At 58.7% G+C, this 19,032-nt stretch overlaps 1 protein-coding gene across 1 annotated transcript in view; it reads right to left on the bottom strand.

Moving 5' to 3' along the window:
• LOC121272890 overlaps nucleotides 1-17,232 on the bottom strand; it is a 153,209-nt gene extending 135,977 nt beyond the window's left edge. The window contains exon 1 of the mRNA XM_041179725.1: nucleotides 15,438-17,232. Within this exon, the coding sequence (XP_041035659.1) occupies nucleotides 15,438-16,593 (1,156 nt within the window). The 5' untranslated portion in view covers nucleotides 16,594-17,232. The remainder of the gene's footprint in view (nucleotides 1-15,437) is intronic.
• Nucleotides 17,233-19,032: the final 1,800 nt, after the last annotated feature.

The raw sequence follows: 19,032 nt of genomic DNA, 5'->3' as shown, positions 1-19,032 counted from the left end.
CGCACACACAGACGCGCGCGCAATCACACACAATCAGAGGCGCGCATACACACACACACAATCAGACGCGCGCGCACACACACGCAATCAGACGCACGCAAACACACAATCAGACGCGCGCACACACACAATCAGACACGCGCGCACACACACAATCAGACGCGCGCGCACACACACAATCAGACGCGCGCACACACAGACGCGCGCGCAATCACACACAATCAGAGGCGCGCATACACACACACACAATCAGACGCGCGCGCACACACACGCAATCAGACGCACGCAAACACACAATCAGACGCACGCACACACACAATCAGACACGCGCGCGCACACACAATCAGACGCGCGCGCCCACACACAGACGCGCGCGCGCACACAGATGCACGCGCACACACACACACAATCAGAAGCGCGCGCACACACACAATCAGACGCGCGCACACACACACAATCAGACGTGCGCGCACACACGCACACAATCAGACGCACACACGCACACAATCAGACGCGCGTGCACACACACACAATCAGACGCGCGCACACACACACGCACACAATCAGATGCACGCACACACACACACACAATCAGACGCGCACACACACACAATCAGACGCGCACACACACACACAATCAGACGCGCACACACACACAATCAGACGCGCACACACACAATCAGACGCGCACACACACACACACAATCAGACGCGCGCACACAATCAGACGCGCGCACACACACAATCAGACGCGCGCACACACAATCAGACACGCGCACACACACAATCAGACGCGCGCGCACACACACAATCAGACGCGCGCACACACACACACAATCAGACGCACACACACACGCACACACAATCAGACGCACACACACAATCAGACGCACACACACACACAATCAGACGCACACAATCACACGCACACACACAATCAGACGCGCACACACATACACAATCAGACGCGCACACACACACACAATCAGACGCGCACACACACACACAATCAGACGCGCACACACACACAATCAGACGCGCACACACACACAATCAGACGCGCACACACACACAATCAGACGCGCACACACACAATCAGACGCGCGCACACACACAATCAGACGCGCGCACACACACACAGACGCGCGCACACACACACACAATCAGAGGCGCGCACACACACACAATCAGACGCGCGCACACACAATCAGACGCACGCACACACACACAATCAGACGCGCGCACACAATCAGACGCGCGCTCACACACACACAATCAGACGCGCGCACACACACACAATCAGACGCGCACACACACACAATCAGACGCGCACACACACAATCAGACGCGCGCGAACACGCACACAATCAGAAGTGCGCGCACACACGCACACAATCAGACGCGCGCGCAAACACACACACACAATCAGACGCACGCACACACACACACAATCAGACACGCACACACACACACAATCAGACGCGCACACACACACACAATCAGACGCGCACACACACACACACACAATCAGACGCGCACACACACACACAATCAGACGCGCACACACACACAATCAGACGCGCGCACACACGCACAATCAGACGCGCGCACACACACACACAATCAGACGCGCGCACACACACACAGACGCGCGCACACACACACAATCAGAGGCACGCACACACAATCAGACGCGCGCACACACAATCAGACGCGCGCACACACACACAATCAGGCGCGCGCACACACAATCAGACGCGCGCTCACACACACACAATCAGACGCGCGCGCACACACACACAATCAGACGCGCGCGCACACACGCAATCAGATGCGCGCACACACACACAATCAGACGCGCACACACACACACAATCAGACGCGCACACACACACAGACGCGCACACACACACACACAATCAGACGCGCACACACACACACAATCAGACGCGCACACACACACAATCAGACGCGCACACACACACAATCAGACGCGCGTGCACACAAACGCACACAATCAGACGCGCGCGAACACGCACACAATCAGAAGTGCGCGCACACACGCACACAATCAGACGCGCGCGCAAACACACACACAATCAGACGCACGCACACACACACAATCAGACGCGCACACACACACAATCAGACGCGCACACACACACAATCAGACGCGCGCACACACAATCAGATGCGCGCGCACACACAATCAGACGCGCGCGCGCACACATAATCAGACGTGCGCGCACACACACAATCAGACGCGCGCACACACAGACGCGCGCGCAATCACACACAATCAGAGGCGCGCATACACACACACAATCAGACGCGCGCGCACACACACGCAATCAGACTTACGCAAACACACAATCAGACGTGCGCACACACACAATCAGACACGCGTGCACACACACAATCAGACGCGCGCGCCCACACACAGACGCGCGCGCACACACAGATGCACGCGCACACACACACAATCAGACGCGCACGCACACACACAATCAGACGCGCGCACACACACACAATCAGACGTGCGCGCACACACGCACACAATCAGACGCGCGCACACACACACGCACACAATCAGACGCGCGTGCACACACACACAATCAGACGCGCGCACACACACGCACACAATCAGATGCACACACACACACACATACAATCAGACGCGCACACACACACAATCAGATGCGCACACACACACAATCAGATGCGCGCACACGCACAATCAGACGCGCGCACACACACAATCAGACGCGCGCGCACACACACAATCAGACGCGCGCACACACACAATCAGACGCGCGCACACACACACACACACAATCAGACGCACACACACAATCAGACGCACACACACACACACACAATCAGACGCACACACATACACACACAATAAGACGCGCACACACACACTCAATCAGACGCGCGCACACACACACAATCAGACGCACGCACACACACACACAATCAGACGCACGCGCACACACACACACAATCAGACGCGCGCGCGCACACAATCAGATACGCGCGTGCACACACACTCACAATCAAACGCGCGCGCACGCACAAAATCAGATGTGCGCGCACGCATGCACACAGACACGCGCGCACACACAATCAGACACGCGCGCACACACACAATCAGACGCGCGCGCACACACACAATCAGACGCGCGCACACACAGACGCGCGCGCAATCACACACAATCAGAGGCGCGCATACACACACACACAATCAGACGCGCGCGCACACACACGCAATCAGACGCACGCAAACACACAATCAGACGCGCGCACACACACAATCAGACACGCGCGCACACACACAATCAGACGCGCGCGCCCACACACAGACGCGCGCGCGCACACAGATGCACGCGCACACACACACACAATCAGAAGCGCGCGCACACACACAATCAGACGCGCGCACACACACACAATCAGACGTGCGCGCACACACGCACACAATCAGACGCGCACACACACACACGCACACAATCAGACGCGCGTGCACACACACAATCAGACGCGCGCACACACACACGCACACAATCAGATGCACGCACACACACACACACACAATCAGACGCGCACACACACACAATCAGACGCGCACACACACACACAATCAGACGCGCACACACACACAATCAGACGCGCACACACACAATCAGACGCGCACACACACACACACAATCAGACGCGCGCACACAATCAGACGCGCGCACACACACAATCAGACGCGCGCACACACAATCAGACACGCGCACACACACAATCAGACGCGCGCGCACACACACAATCAGACGCGCGCACACACACACACAATCAGACGCACACACACACGCACACACAATCAGACGCACACACACAATCAGACGCACACACACACACAATCAGACGCACACAATCACACGCACACACACAATCAGACGCGCACACACATACACAATCAGACGCGCACACACACACACAATCAGACGCGCACACACACACACAATCAGACGCGCACACACACACACAATCAGACGCGCACACACACACAATCAGACGCGCACACACACAATCAGACGCGCGCACACACACAATCAGACGCGCGCACACACACACAGACGCGCGCACACACACACACAATCAGAGGCGCGCACACACACACAATCAGACGCGCGCACACACAATCAGACGCGCTCACACACACACAATCAGACGCGCGCACACACACACAATCAGACGCGCACACACACACAATCAGACGCGCACACACACAATCAGACGCGCGCGAACACGCACACAATCAGAAGTGCGCGCACACACGCACACAATCAGACGCGCGCGCAAACACACACACACAATCAGACGCACGCACACACACACACAATCAGACACGCACACACACACACACAATCAGACGCGCACACACACACACAATCAGACGCGCACACACACACACACAATCAGACGCGCACACACACACACAATCAGACGCGCACACACACACAATCAGACGCGCGCACACACGCACAATCAGACGCGCGCACACACACACACAATCAGACGCGCGCACACACACACACAGACGCGCGCACACACACACAATCAGAGGCACGCACACACAATCAGACGCGCGCACACACAATCAGACGCGCGCACACACACACAATCAGGCGCGCGCACACACAATCAGACGCGCGCTCACACACACACAATCAGACGCGCGCGCACACACACACAATCAGACGCGCGCGCACACACGCAATCAGATGCGCGCACACACACACAATCAGACGCGCACACACACACACAATCAGACGCGCACACACACACAGACGCGCACACACACACACACAATCAGACGCGCACACACACACACAATCAGACGCGCACACACACACAATCAGACGCGCACACACACACAATCAGACGCGCGTGCACACAAACGCACACAATCAGACGCGCGCGAACACGCACACAATCAGAAGTGCGCGCACACACGCACACAATCAGACGCGCGCGCAAACACACACACACAATCAGACGCACGCACACACACACAATCAGACGCGCACACACACACAATCAGACGCGCACACACACACAATCAGACGCGCGCACACACAATCAGATGCGCGCGCACACACAATCAGACGCGCGCGCGCACACATAATCAGACGTGCGCGCACACACACAATCAGACGCGCGCACACACAGACGCGCGCGCAATCACACACAATCAGAGGCGCGCATACACACACACAATCAGACGCGCGCGCACACACACGCAATCAGACTTACGCAAACACACAATCAGACGTGCGCACACACACAATCAGACACGCGTGCACACACACAATCAGACGCGCGCGCCCACACACAGACGCGCGCGCACACACAGATGCACGCGCACACACACACAATCAGACGCGCACGCACACACACAATCAGACGCGCGCACACACACACAATCAGACGTGCGCGCACACACGCACACAATCAGACGCGCACACACACACGCACACAATCAGACGCGCGTGCACACACACACAATCAGACGCGCGCACACACACACGCACACAATCAGATGCACACACACACACACACATACAATCAGACGCGCACACACACACAATCAGATGCGCACACACACACAATCAGATGCGCGCACACGCACAATCAGACGCGCGCACACACACAATCAGACGCGCGCGCACACACACAATCAGACGCGCGCACACACACAATCAGACGCGCGCACACATACACACACACAATCAGACGCACACACACAATCAGACGCACACACACACACACACAATCAGACGCACACACATACACACACAATAAGACGCGCACACACACACTCAATCAGACGCGCGCACACACACACAATCAGACGCACGCACACACACACACAATCAGACGCACGCGCACACACACACACAATCAGACGCGCGCGCGCACACAATCAGATACGCGCGTGCACACACACTCACAATCAAACGCGCGCGCACGCACAAAATCAGATGTGCGCGCACGCATGCACACAGACACGCGCGCACACACAATCAGACGCGCGCGCACACACAATCAGACGCGCGCGCACACACACACAATCAGACGCACGCGCACACACACACAATCAGACGCGCGTGTGCACACACACAATCAGACGCGCGTGTGCACACACACAATCAGATGCGCGCGCGCACACACACAATCAGATGCGCGCGCACACACACACAATCAGGCGCGCGCGCACACACACTCAATTAGACACGCACACACAATTAGACGCGCGCACACACACAATCAGACGCGCGCGCACACAATCAGACGTGCGCACACACACACAATCAGGCGCGCGCGCACACACACAATCAGGCGCGCGCACACACACACACAATCAGGCGCGCGCGCACACACACACAATCAGGCGCGCGCACACACACACAATCAGGCGCGCGCACACACACACACACAATCAGACGCGTGCACACACACACACACAATCAGACGCGCGCACACACAATCAGACGCGCGCACACACACACAATCAGATGCACGCACACACAATCAGACGCGCGCACACACAATCAGACGCGCGCACACACAATCAGACGCGCGCACACACAATCAGACGCACGCGCACACACACAATCAGACGCACGCACACACAATCAGACGCGCGCACACACACAATCAGACGAACGCACACACACACAATCAGACGCACGCACACACACACAATCAGACGCACGCACACACACACAATCAGACACGCAGACACACACACAATCAGACGCGCGCACACACACACAATCAGACGCGCGCACACACACACAATCAGACGCGCGCACACACACACAATCAGACGCGCGCACACACACACAATCAGACGCGCGCACACACACACAATCAGACGCGCGCACACACACACAATCAGACGCGCGCACACACACACACAATCAGGCGCGCGCGCACACACACTCATTCAGACGCGTGCGCACACACACACAATCAGACGCGCGCGCGCACACACACACAATCAGACACGCACACACAATTAGACGCGCGCACACACACAATCAGACGCGCGCGCACACACAATCAGACGCGCGCACACACACACAATCAGGCGCGCGCGCACACACACACAATCAGGCGCGCGCACACACACACAATCAGGCGCGCGCACACACATACAATCAGACGCGCGCGCACACACACAATCAGGCGCGCGCACACACACGCACACAATCAGACGCGCGCACACACAATCAGGCGCGCGCACACACACACAATCAGATGCGCGCACACACACACAATCAGATGCACACACACACACAATCAGACGCGTGCACACACAATCAGACGCACGCACACACAATCAGACGCGCGCACACACAATCAGACGCGCGCACACACAATCAGACGCGCGCACACACAATCAGACGCGCGCACACACAATCAGATGCACGCGCACACATACAATCAGACGCGCGCACACACACAATCAGACGCGCGCACACACACAATCAGACGCGCACACACACACAATCAGACACGCACACACAATTAGACGCGCACACACACAATCAGACGCGCGAGCACACACAATCAGACGTGCGCGCACACACACAATCAGGCGCACGCGCACACACACAATCAGGCGCGTGCGCACACACACAATCAGGCGTGCGCGCACACACACACAATCAGGCGCGCGTGCACACACACACAATCAGACGCGTGCACACACACACACACACAATCAGACGCGCGCACACACAATCAGACGCGCGCACACACAATCAGACGCGCGCACACACACACACAATCAGATGCACACACACACACACAATCAGACGCGCGCACACACAATCAGACGCGCGCACACACAATCAGACGCGCGCACACACAATCAGACGCGCGCACACACAATCAGACGCGCGCACACACACAATCAGACGAACACACACACACACAATCAGACGCACGCACACACACACAATCAGACGCGCAGACACACACAATCAGACGCGCGCACACACACACACACACAGTCAGACTCGCGCACACACACACAATCAGACGCGCGCACACACACACAATCAGACGCGCGCACACACACACAATCAGACGCGCACACACACACAATTAGACGCACGCACACACACACAATCAGACGCGCGCGCACACACAATCAGACGTGCGCGCACACACACACAATCAGGCGCGCGCGCACACACACAATCAGGCGCGCGCGCACACACACAATCAGGCGCGCGCACACACACACACAATCAGACGCGCGCACACACAATCAGACGCGCGCACACACAATCAGACGCGCGCACACACACACAATCAGACGCACACACACACACACAATCAGACGCGCGCACACATAATCAGACGCGCGCACACACAATCAGACGCGCACACACACAATCAGACGCGCGCACACACAATCAGACGCGCGCACACACAATCAGACGCGCGCACACACAATCAGACGCACGCGCACACACACAATCAGGCGCGCGCACACACACAATCAGACGTGCGCGCACACACACAATCAGGCGCGCGCGCGCACACACACAATCAGGCGCGCGCGCACACACACACAATCAGGCGCGCGCGCACACACACAATCAGACGCGCGCACACACAATCAGACGCGCGCACACACACACAATCAGACGCACACACACACACACAATCAGACGCGCGCACACATAATCAGACGCGCGCACACACAATCAGACGCGCGCACACACAATCAGACGCGCGCATACACAATCAGACGCGCGCACACACAATCAGACGCGCGCACACACAATCAGACGCACGCGCACACACAATCAGGCGCGCGCACACACACAATCAGACGCGCGCACACACACAATCAGACGCACGCACACACACACAATCAGACGCACGCACACACACACAATCAGACGCGCACACACACAATCAGACGCGCAGACACACACAATCAGACGCGCGCACTCACACAGTCAGACGCGCGCACACACACACAATCAGACGCGCGCACACACACACACAATCAGATGCACACACACACACACAATCAGACGCGCGCACACACAATCAGACGCGCGCACACACAATCAGACGCGCGCACACACAATCAGACGCGCGCACACACAATCAGACGCGCGCACACACACAATCAGACGAACACACACACACACAATCAGACGCACGCACACACACACAATCAGACGCACGCACACACACACAATCAGACGCGCAGACACACACAATCAGACGCGCGCACACACACACACACACACAGTCAGACTCGCGCACACACACACAATCAGACGCGCGCACACACAAACAATCAGACGCGCACACACACAAACAATCAGACGCGCACACACACACAATTAGACGCACGCACACACACACAATCAGACGCGCGCGCACACACAATCAGACGTGCGCGCACACACACACAATCAGGCGCGCGCGCACACACACAATCAGGCGCGCGCGCACACACACAATCAGGCGCGCGCACACACACACACAATCAGACGCGCGCACACACAATCAGACGCGCGCACACACAATCAGACGCGCGCACACACAATCAGACGCGCGCACACACACACAATCAGACGCACACACACACACACAATCAGACGCGCGCACACATAATCAGACGCGCGCACACACAATCAGACGCGCACACACACAATCAGACGCGCGCACACACAATCAGACGCGCGCACACACAATCAGACGCGCGCACACACAATCAGACGCACGCGCACACACACAATCAGGCGCGCGCACACACACAATCAGACGTGCGCGCACACACACAATCAGGCGCGCGCGCGCACACACACAATCAGGCGCGCGCGCACACACACACAATCAGGCGCGCGCGCACACACACACTCAGACGCGCGCACACACACAATCAGACGCGCGCACACACACACAATCAGACGCACACACACACACACAATCAGACGCGCGCACACATAATCAGACGCGCGCACACACAATCAGACGCGCGCACACACAATCAGACGCGCGCACACACAATCAGACGCGCGCACACACAATCAGACGCACGCGCACACACAATCAGGCGCGCGCACACACACAATCAGACGCGCGCACACACACAATCAGACGCACGCACACACACACAATCAGACGCGCACACACAATCAGACGCGCAGACACACACACAATCAGACGCGCGCACTCACACAGTCAGACGCGCGCACACACACACAATCAGACGCGCGCACACACACACAATCAGACGCGCGCACACACACACAATCAGACGCGCACACACACACAATCAGACGCGCACACACACACAATCAGACGCGCACACACAATCAGACGCGCACACACACACACACAGACACACACACACACAGACACACACACACGCACAGACACACACACACACACAGACACACACACAGACACACATACACACACACACACACAATCAGACACAGACACACACACACACACACACACACACACACACACACACACGCAATCAGACACAGACACACACTTTCCAGCAGGGTTGTCCAGGCAGTGGGTGAGGAGTAGAGCCCTGAGCTGTTTATCTCCCTCCATCCCCCTAACCCACAACACTGAGTTACTAATGAGCTCAGTGTAAACTTCTGAGTGTGACAGAAGGATGCTGACCTGGGGTGGGGGGGGGGAGCAACCGCGCAGTCCCTGGGGTGGTTGGGGGGGGGGGGAGGGGGTCTCCCCGCCATGGTTGCGGGGGGGGAGGGGGTCTCCCCGCCGTGGTTGCGGGGGGGAGGGGGTCTCCCCGCCGTGGTTGCGGGGGGAGGGGGTCTCCCCGCCGTGGTTGCGGAGGGGAGTGGGTCTCCCCGCCGTGGTTGCGGGGGGAGGGGGTCTCCCCGCCGTGGTTGCGGGGGGAGGGGGTCTCCCCGCCGTGGTTGCGGGGGGGAGGGGGTCTCCCCGCCGTGGTTGCGGGGGGGAGGGGGTCTCCCCGCCGTGGTTGCGGGGGGGAGGGGGTATCCCCGCCGTGGTTGCGGGGGAGGGGGTCTCCCCGCCGTGGTTGCGGGGGGAGTGGGTCTCCCCGCCGTGGTTGGGGGAGGGAGGGGGGTCTCCCCGCCGTGGTTGGGGGGGGGGTCTCCCCACGGTGGTGGGACCACCTGGAGCTCAGCCCCTGAGGCAGGAACATGATGACCGGGTGAGGAGGTGGGAATCAACATTACTTTACAGGGATCTCATCTGCCCCATCGGAGAGACCTTGTGCTGCTCGGTGTCAGGTACCCGGATCACCTTCATCACTCAGGTCACAGCCATCAGACTCAGAGCACCCAGATTTCTCAACGGGACTGAGGAATAGAAAACCCTTCACGTTCTGCAAGCAATGGAGCAGGAAAGTCTTTGAGCTGAGGTTGGCTTTTATCCTTTGCTAACCTGGGTTATGTTAGTCCCTTGCTGCTCTCTAACTAGTTACCTAACTGCTTCTGAACTGAAGTTACTGACTAACTAGGATAGGTACATGAACACTCTGGGTCCTCTCCCCCACTCCAACCCCAAAGCAGCTTCAACAAGATGGGGGTCTCTAAACCGACCCCGATTCTGTTTGCTCCCGGCTTGTATCTCTTACTCATCCAATGAGTTTGCCCCATTTGAATCTTAATGCGGTAGGACAGGCTTTTTCAAACTGAGTACAGACCCCACAACAGTAACGTGCATTTGTATAAATAAGGAGCATAAATCAGACAAAACTGACATTGAGTCACATAAGGTGATCTTAGGGACAGGTGACCAGAAGCTTGGTCAAAGAGGTCAGTTTTAAAGCGTGTCTTAAAAGAGGAGAGAGAGAGAGAGAGAGACGGAGGGTTTTAGGGAGGGAATTCCAGAGCTCAGGACCCCAGGCAGCTGAAGGCACGGCCGCCAATGGTGGAGCGATGGGAATCGGGGGATGTGCGGGTACAGAACTGGAGTGATTATGGAGGGCTGGAGGAGATTACACAGATAAGCCATTTATCTACTGAGACAGTGAAAACCGTTTCTCCTTATTCACTGTATAAAAGCCCCTCGTGATTTTAGACGCCTCAATTAAATCTCCCCCTTAACCTTCCCCGCTCTAAGGGGAACAACCCCGGCCTCTCCACGGCTGTAAGTGAAGCCCCTCATCCCGTTCCAGTGGATCTCTGCCCCCTCCCCGGGACCTGCAGCAATCCAGGCTGTGGTGAATTGGCGAACGTCTGGCACTGAAGTTCACCTGCTTACCTCACAATGCAGCACCGGGACGCCTCAGGAAAGCCCCAGGCCCAAACCAAAGGGGAGCGCTCACCCCCTCCAGCCGGTGCCCGAGTTCACAGTTCCTGGCTGGCAACACCCGCGGCTCATCAGTGCCTCTCGGTTCAGCCCCAACAAAAATGGCCCTGCCCTCGAGTCAGGTCCAAAAGTGAAACTAAAGCTTCCTGCTATCGAAAGACACAGTCTCTTTATAGCTGCACTGTGCTATTAACCCTATCACTGCAATAGCTCATCCAGCAGAACAAAACTTAGCATATGTCCCAAAGCACTTTACAGTCAATAAGAACAGGAGGAGGCCATTCAGCCCCTTTGAGCCTATCCCCCCCCTGTTCCATTCAATCATGGCTGTTCTGTACCTTAGCTCCATTTATCTGCCTGGGTTCCCTAACCCTTTAATACCCTCTTAACCAACAAAAATCTTATCCATCTCAATTTTGACATTTTCAATTGACCACCCCCCCCCCCACTCCCCCCCAACTAGCCTTGCAGGGGGGCAGCAGGGTCGAGGGGAGGGGTGGGGAGGAGAGAGTTCCAGATTCCCTCTCCCCTGTGAGTGAAGAGGTGCTTCCTGACATCACCCCTGAACGGCCTGGCTCTCAGATTAAGCTTTTTTTAAAACATTTATTCTTAGATGAGATGTCGGTTTTGCGTTTGTTGCCCAGCCCTCAACACCCTTGAACTGAGTGGCCTTGCTCGGCCAGTTCAGGGGGGCAGTTCAGAGTCAACCACGGGGCTGTGGGACTGGGCTCACATGTAGGCCAGACCCCGGTAAGGACGGCAGACTTCCCTCCCCTAAAGGGGCATTAGTGAACCAGTTGGGTTTTTACAATTGAGACTAACTTTTCAATTTCAGATTTTATTAATTGAATTTAAACTCCACCAGCTGCTGTGGTGGGATGTGAACCTGTGTCCCCCCCCGCCAGAGCGTTAACCTGGGCCTCTGGGTTACTAGTCCAGGGGCATTACCACTAATGCCACCACCTCCCCTGGTCCTGCCCCCTCATTCTGGACTCCTCGCCCCCAGCAGAGGGAATAGTTTCTCTCTTTAATTGTCTTAAACCCCTCAATTCGATCACTCCTCGATCTTCTGCACTCGAAGGAACACAAGCCTGGTCTGTGCGACCTGTCCTCGGAGTTTAACCCTTTCAGCCCAGTAATGTTCTTCATCATATTTAGTCAGTGAACGAAGGGGCATGGACTGAAGGAGCAGTACAGGGAGAAAGTAGTTCTGATGCTGTAGGGAGCTCTCGCAGAGGGACAATGTTAAGACATTTAGGGTAAGAGCTGGGAATTGGGAATCAGGTTAAGGTTAGGGTGTTCAGGCTTAGAGACTGCGCTGGTATAAGAGCACAAATGCCCTCTTGCTGAGGTGAAGTTCCTATCAACCGACGCACTGGATGGCATCAGCTGATCGGGAATGAGGCCTGGGAACCTCCTGACCGTTTTACCTCTGGGCCCACGGATAGACCGACCCAACGGGGCTGCCTCCCCTGCTCTAACCCGCAGCTAACCCCAGTCTTCAGCAACTGCCCAGCAACTTACCCTCGCCAACCAGGTTCAAAGCAGGCTTTAAGTAACCAGTGGCCAAACTGTTAACAGACATTCGGTAACCTGTAAACCAGGGGCCTGGCTCACTATGAGGTCACCTAGCAGGCTGAGGTAGAGTCACGGCCTTGGAACCAATCACAGCAACTCTTACCTCAAAGAGGCCTGCCATGGCAGCAAGGAATTGGGCATTTTCATTGGCAGAGGTCAGAATTATTACTCCGCCCAGCCCTTCCAGTGTTCCACAGGTTCCCAGTATTACAGAGAGTGTGGTACCATCAGCCCCACAGTAGGCCTCAGGACCCTCACTATTCCAAGGGCTGTTTAGGGGGTTGTGAGTTGACGGTACCACAACAACTGTTGGGTCAATTGTAAACCGGTGTGGGAGGGACTGGCGTCAAACAGAGAACATGAGGCCAAGAGTTGGGTTTTTCCAAACAAAGCGAGGTAATTATTTCACCTGATCTAGAACAACGCCTTGAATTCATGCAGCCCCATGTCCCAACGCTCGTGACAGCTAAGTTACTGATTTCCGAGTCGTGTGAAGAGATACAAGGAAAGGTGAGCAAAATGCCCTCCCGAGATCCCTAACCTGCTCCAATTCTGGCCTCTACGGCCTTCACTCATTCCCATCGCTTCACCATTGGCGGCTGTGCTTTCAGCTGCCTGGGCCCTAAGTTCTGGAATTCCCTCCCTAAACCTCTCCGTCTCTCTCTCTCTCTTTCCTCCTTTAAGACGCTTCTTAAAACCGACCTCCTTGGCCGAGCTTTTGGTCACCTGTCCCTAATATCTCCTGATGTGGCTCGGGGTCAGATTTTGTGCCATAATTGTAAATGTGAAGTGCGTTGGGATATTTCATGACGTGAAAGGGACTATATAAATGCAAGCTGTTGTTGTATTGGAGTGAAAATTGTTACACAGAATTGGGTAAGATCTTAACGCTGTAGTTCAGAATCAAGCTCACCACTTCTTCAGAAGATTCAAGCCCACAACAGAGACATGAACACATAATCTAGTTTGAGACTTCCCAGGTAGTACTGAGGGAGTGCCGTGCTGTCGGAGGGTCAGCGCCGAGGGAGCGCCGCACTGTCGGAGGGTCAGCGCCGAGGGAGCGCCGCGCTGTAGGAGGGTCAGCGCTGAGGGAGCGCCGCGCTGTCAGAGGGTCAGCGCCGAGGGAGCGCCGCGCTGTCGGAGGGTCAGCGCCGAGGGAGCGCCGCGCTGTCGGAGGGTCAGCGCCGAGGGAGCGCCGCGCTGTCGGAGGGTCAGCGCCGAGGGAGCGCCGCGCTGTCGGAGGGTCAGCGCCGAGGGAGCGCCGCGCTGTCGGAGGGTCAGCGCCAAGGGAGAGCCGCACTGTCGGAGGGTCAGTACTGAGGGAGTGCCGCACTGTTTGAGGGTGCGTACTGCACGTGGGAGTTTTGGATGTGACGATGTGACAGTCACTCCCCCTGAAGGGTAACAGTCGGTGTCATGGGCTGCTGTAGGTTACTGGGACCTATCCCTTTCATTCTCTGTGAACAGGAACAGTCGCAGTGAGAATGTTCCACACCCTCTCTTACCTTCTTTGATGGTCTTGTCTCGGCCGTCAGCCTTTCCACGTGTTCTGTCGCTTCCTCCGTCCAGTTCCTCTGCTCGAGCCTCGCTCTGACCCTTCACTCGTTCTGCTCTGAGGAATGTCCGTGTGGAGAGGCGGCCTGCGGTATCCTGACTGCTATCCTGGTCAGCTGAGCACTGGGGCTCGCCGAAGAGATCCTGGCCCCTTGGCTGCCCAGTGCCTGCTCCATCCGATATTCCCCTTGCCGCCTCTGACAAAGTCTTGCCATGTGTGGATCCTGTGTTGGCTGACTGGCCCTCTCTGTCCTTTTTTCCTGAGCCCTTGGCCGCTGCGGTCCTGGGCGTCTGGTTTCCAGCCTCTGAGCCTTGCTGGGCGCTGTCCCTCATGGCGGGGTGTGTCGGACCACACCGTGTGTCGCTCCACCTACCCATGTGGTTCCTGTACCGAAGCTCCCTGAAGGTGATCACTGCCTTCTGCTGCCTCCAAGTGTCCTGGGACTCCAGGACAGCTCCTGCCTGCTCCTGCAGCAAGGCCTTTGGAGGTGGGGGCAGCTCGTTGTCGGGGGAGAAGGCCATTAGCCAGTCGCTCTTATCCTCTTTGGCCTTGGTGGCTGGCTGTCCGGCTGCGCTTTGCCTTCTCTTCTGTGCCAATTCGTGGAAAGAGGTGATGTTTTTGGGTGCCCTCATATCAGGCTGGGCTTTGGACCCCGGGCAGAGCTCTGCGGACTGGGCTTTGGTCCCCGGGCGGAGCTCTGCGGACTGGGCTTTGGTCCCCGGGCGCAGCTCTCCAGGCTGGGCTTTGGTCCCCGGGCGCAGCTCTCCAGGCTGGGCTTTGGTCCCCGGGCGCAGCTCTCCAGGCTGGGCTTTGGTCCCCGGGCGCAGCTCTCCAGGCTGGGCTTTGGTCCCTGGATGCAGCTCTCCAGGCTGGGCTTTGGTACCCGGGCACAGCTCTCCAGGCTGGGCTTTGGTCCCTGGGCGCAGCTCTCCAGGCTGGGCTTTGGTCCCCGGATGCAGCTCTCCAGGCTGGGCTTTGGTCCCCGGGCGCAGCTCTCCAGGCTGGGCTTTGTCCCCCTGGCGGAGCTCTCCAAGATGGGCTTTGGTCCCCGGGTGGAGCTCTTCAGACTTGGCTTTGTTATAAGTTGGAGAGTCTTCAAAGATCATGAGCTGCGTGTCCTGTGTCCTGGTCACAGGGAACGGCCTGGGAGCCTCGTCGAACGGAGAGAGCGTAACCCGTGCTTGCCCAGGACACTTGCTGGCTGCATCCCGATGCTCGGTCAGTGCAAGCTGACCCTGGTCGCTGAAGATCAGGATGGGTGGCTGGGGCTGGAGAGAAGGCCCTTCACCCCTAAAGCCCTCGGGCGGTGATGCCTTCAGTCTGTCAGCGTCGGCGAAGCGATGGACCGCAGCGGCGGGTTTGCGGCCAGCCCCGGGGTCGGGCCGCCCGGCTGAACCCGGACTGAGGACCCGAGAGGCGGGACTGAGGTTCTGGCTGACGTCCGAGTGGGATTCGACGGGGGTCTTGGGTGGGATCCTGCTCACCGATCCTGGTTCAACGGTGCCTGGGATAGTTAGCTCACCGTCAGGCTCCTGATCAGAAGCAGGGCTGTCAGGCAGCGAGTCCAGGCTGCTGGCTATAACCTCGGCTCGCTCAGGCAAGGGGCTGGAGCCGCTGACCCCTGCCCCCTCGGGTTCACTGGCAGGTCCGGAGCTGGTCAACCCGTCCCGGCAGAGGGTGTCGGGACTGGCCCCGGAGTCTGAGCAGCTGCTGAGCGGAGAGGAGGTGGTGGAGGAGGAGGGGGAGGAGGGGGAGGAGGGGGAGGGGGAGGAGAAGGGGGAGGGGGTGGAGGCCGGCGATGAGGAGCGGCCATCCGGAGGAGCCTCTTGGCCGCCCTTTGCGGTCAGCGTTGGCGAGCGGGGGCAGGGTGGGCAGCGCTCCTCGGGGTTGTTGCAGTTGGCGTCCACAGCCAGCGGCTGGTCATCGGCACGGCCCTGGCGCCCGGTGAGGGCGGAGCCCGGTCCTTTCCCGCGGGATGGGGCCTGTTCCCAGGTGCCCACCGTCGAGGTGCCCAGGGAAAGGTGGGCTTGGCTGTCCCGGGAGGCGGCCAGGAGGAAGCCGCCGGCGTAGCGCCCGATGGAGGTGCCCCGGAGGTGGAGAGCGTTGAGGTTCTTGAGGGCGCATTCCTTGGCGGCAAACATGTGGCTGGAGCCACAGCTGGACTCCAGCGGCAGGAGGTGGTCGAACTCCTGGATGATGCAGGGATACATGCTGCTGGAGGTCATGGTGTCTCACCCGGGGGGAGATCCACCCCGTTAACGGCTGAGCTGTGGGGGGGGCGGGGGGGGGGGGTGGTTGGTGTGTGTGTGTGACCGGGGGGCCTGGTGATGCCCCTGCCAGTGCGCAATCTCCCCGGCGACGGGCTGGGCCTCAGACCTCCCACACCCACCCCGCCTCCGTTCCTCAGGACGCTGCTCTGTGAGGACAAGAGAGAGAGAGAGAGAGAGGGGGATCAATGCCAGAGCTTCTTCCCCATCACTGTAACCTTCACCCCCAAACCCCACCACCCCTAACCCCCCGCCACCCCCCCCACCCCCCCCAACCCCCCGCCACCTCCCCCCCCCCACCCACCCACCCACCCCCCACCACAGCAACTCTCAGCCCCCCTCCCCCCACCACAGCAACTCTCACCCCCCCACCCCTCCCCCCACCACAGCAACTCTCACCCCCCCTCACCCCTCCCCCCACCACAGCAACTCTCACCCCCCCCTCACCACAGCACAGCAACTCTCAGCCCCCCCTCACCCCTCCCCCCACCACAGCAACTCTCACCCCCCCCTCACCCCACCACAGCAACTCTCAGCCCCCCCTCACCCCTCCCCCCACCACAGCAACTCTCACCCCCCCCTCACCCCACCACAGCAACTCTCAGCCCCCCCTCACCCCTCCCCCCACCACAGCAACTCTCACCCCCCCTCACCCCTCCCCCCACCACAGCAACTCTCACCCCCCCCTCACCCCTCCCCCCACCACAGCAACTCTCACCCCCCTCACCCCTCCCCCCACCACAGCAACTCTCACCCCCCCTCACCCCTCCCCCACCACAGCAACTCTCACCCCCCCTCACCCCTCCCCCCACCACAGCAACTCTCACCCCCCTCCCCCCACCCCCACCACAGCAACTCTCACCCCCCCTCACCCCTCCCCCCACCACAGCAACTCTCACCCCCCTCACCCCAACCCCACCACAGCAACTCTCACCCCCCCTCCCCCCACCACAGCAACTCTCACCCCCCCTCACCCCTCCCCCCACCACAGCAACTCTCACCCCTCCCCCACCACAGCAACTCTCACCCCTCCCCCCACCACAGCAACTCTCACCCCCCCTCACCCCTCCCCCCACCACAGCAACTCTCACCCCTCCCCCCACCACAGCAACTCTCACCCCCCCTCACCCCTCCCCCCCACCACAGCAACTCTCACCCCCCCTCACCCCTCCCCCCACCACAGCAACTCTCACCCCCCTCACCCCTCCCCCCACCACAGCAACTCTCACCCCCCTCACCCCTCCCCCCACCACAGCAACTCTCACCCCTCCCCCCCAC

The sequence above is a fragment of the Carcharodon carcharias genome, chromosome 36 (assembly GCF_017639515.1).
Source record: "Carcharodon carcharias isolate sCarCar2 chromosome 36, sCarCar2.pri, whole genome shotgun sequence".
NCBI lineage: Eukaryota > Metazoa > Chordata > Chondrichthyes > Lamniformes > Lamnidae > Carcharodon > Carcharodon carcharias.
This window is presented reverse-complemented; position numbering and strand designations above follow the sequence as displayed.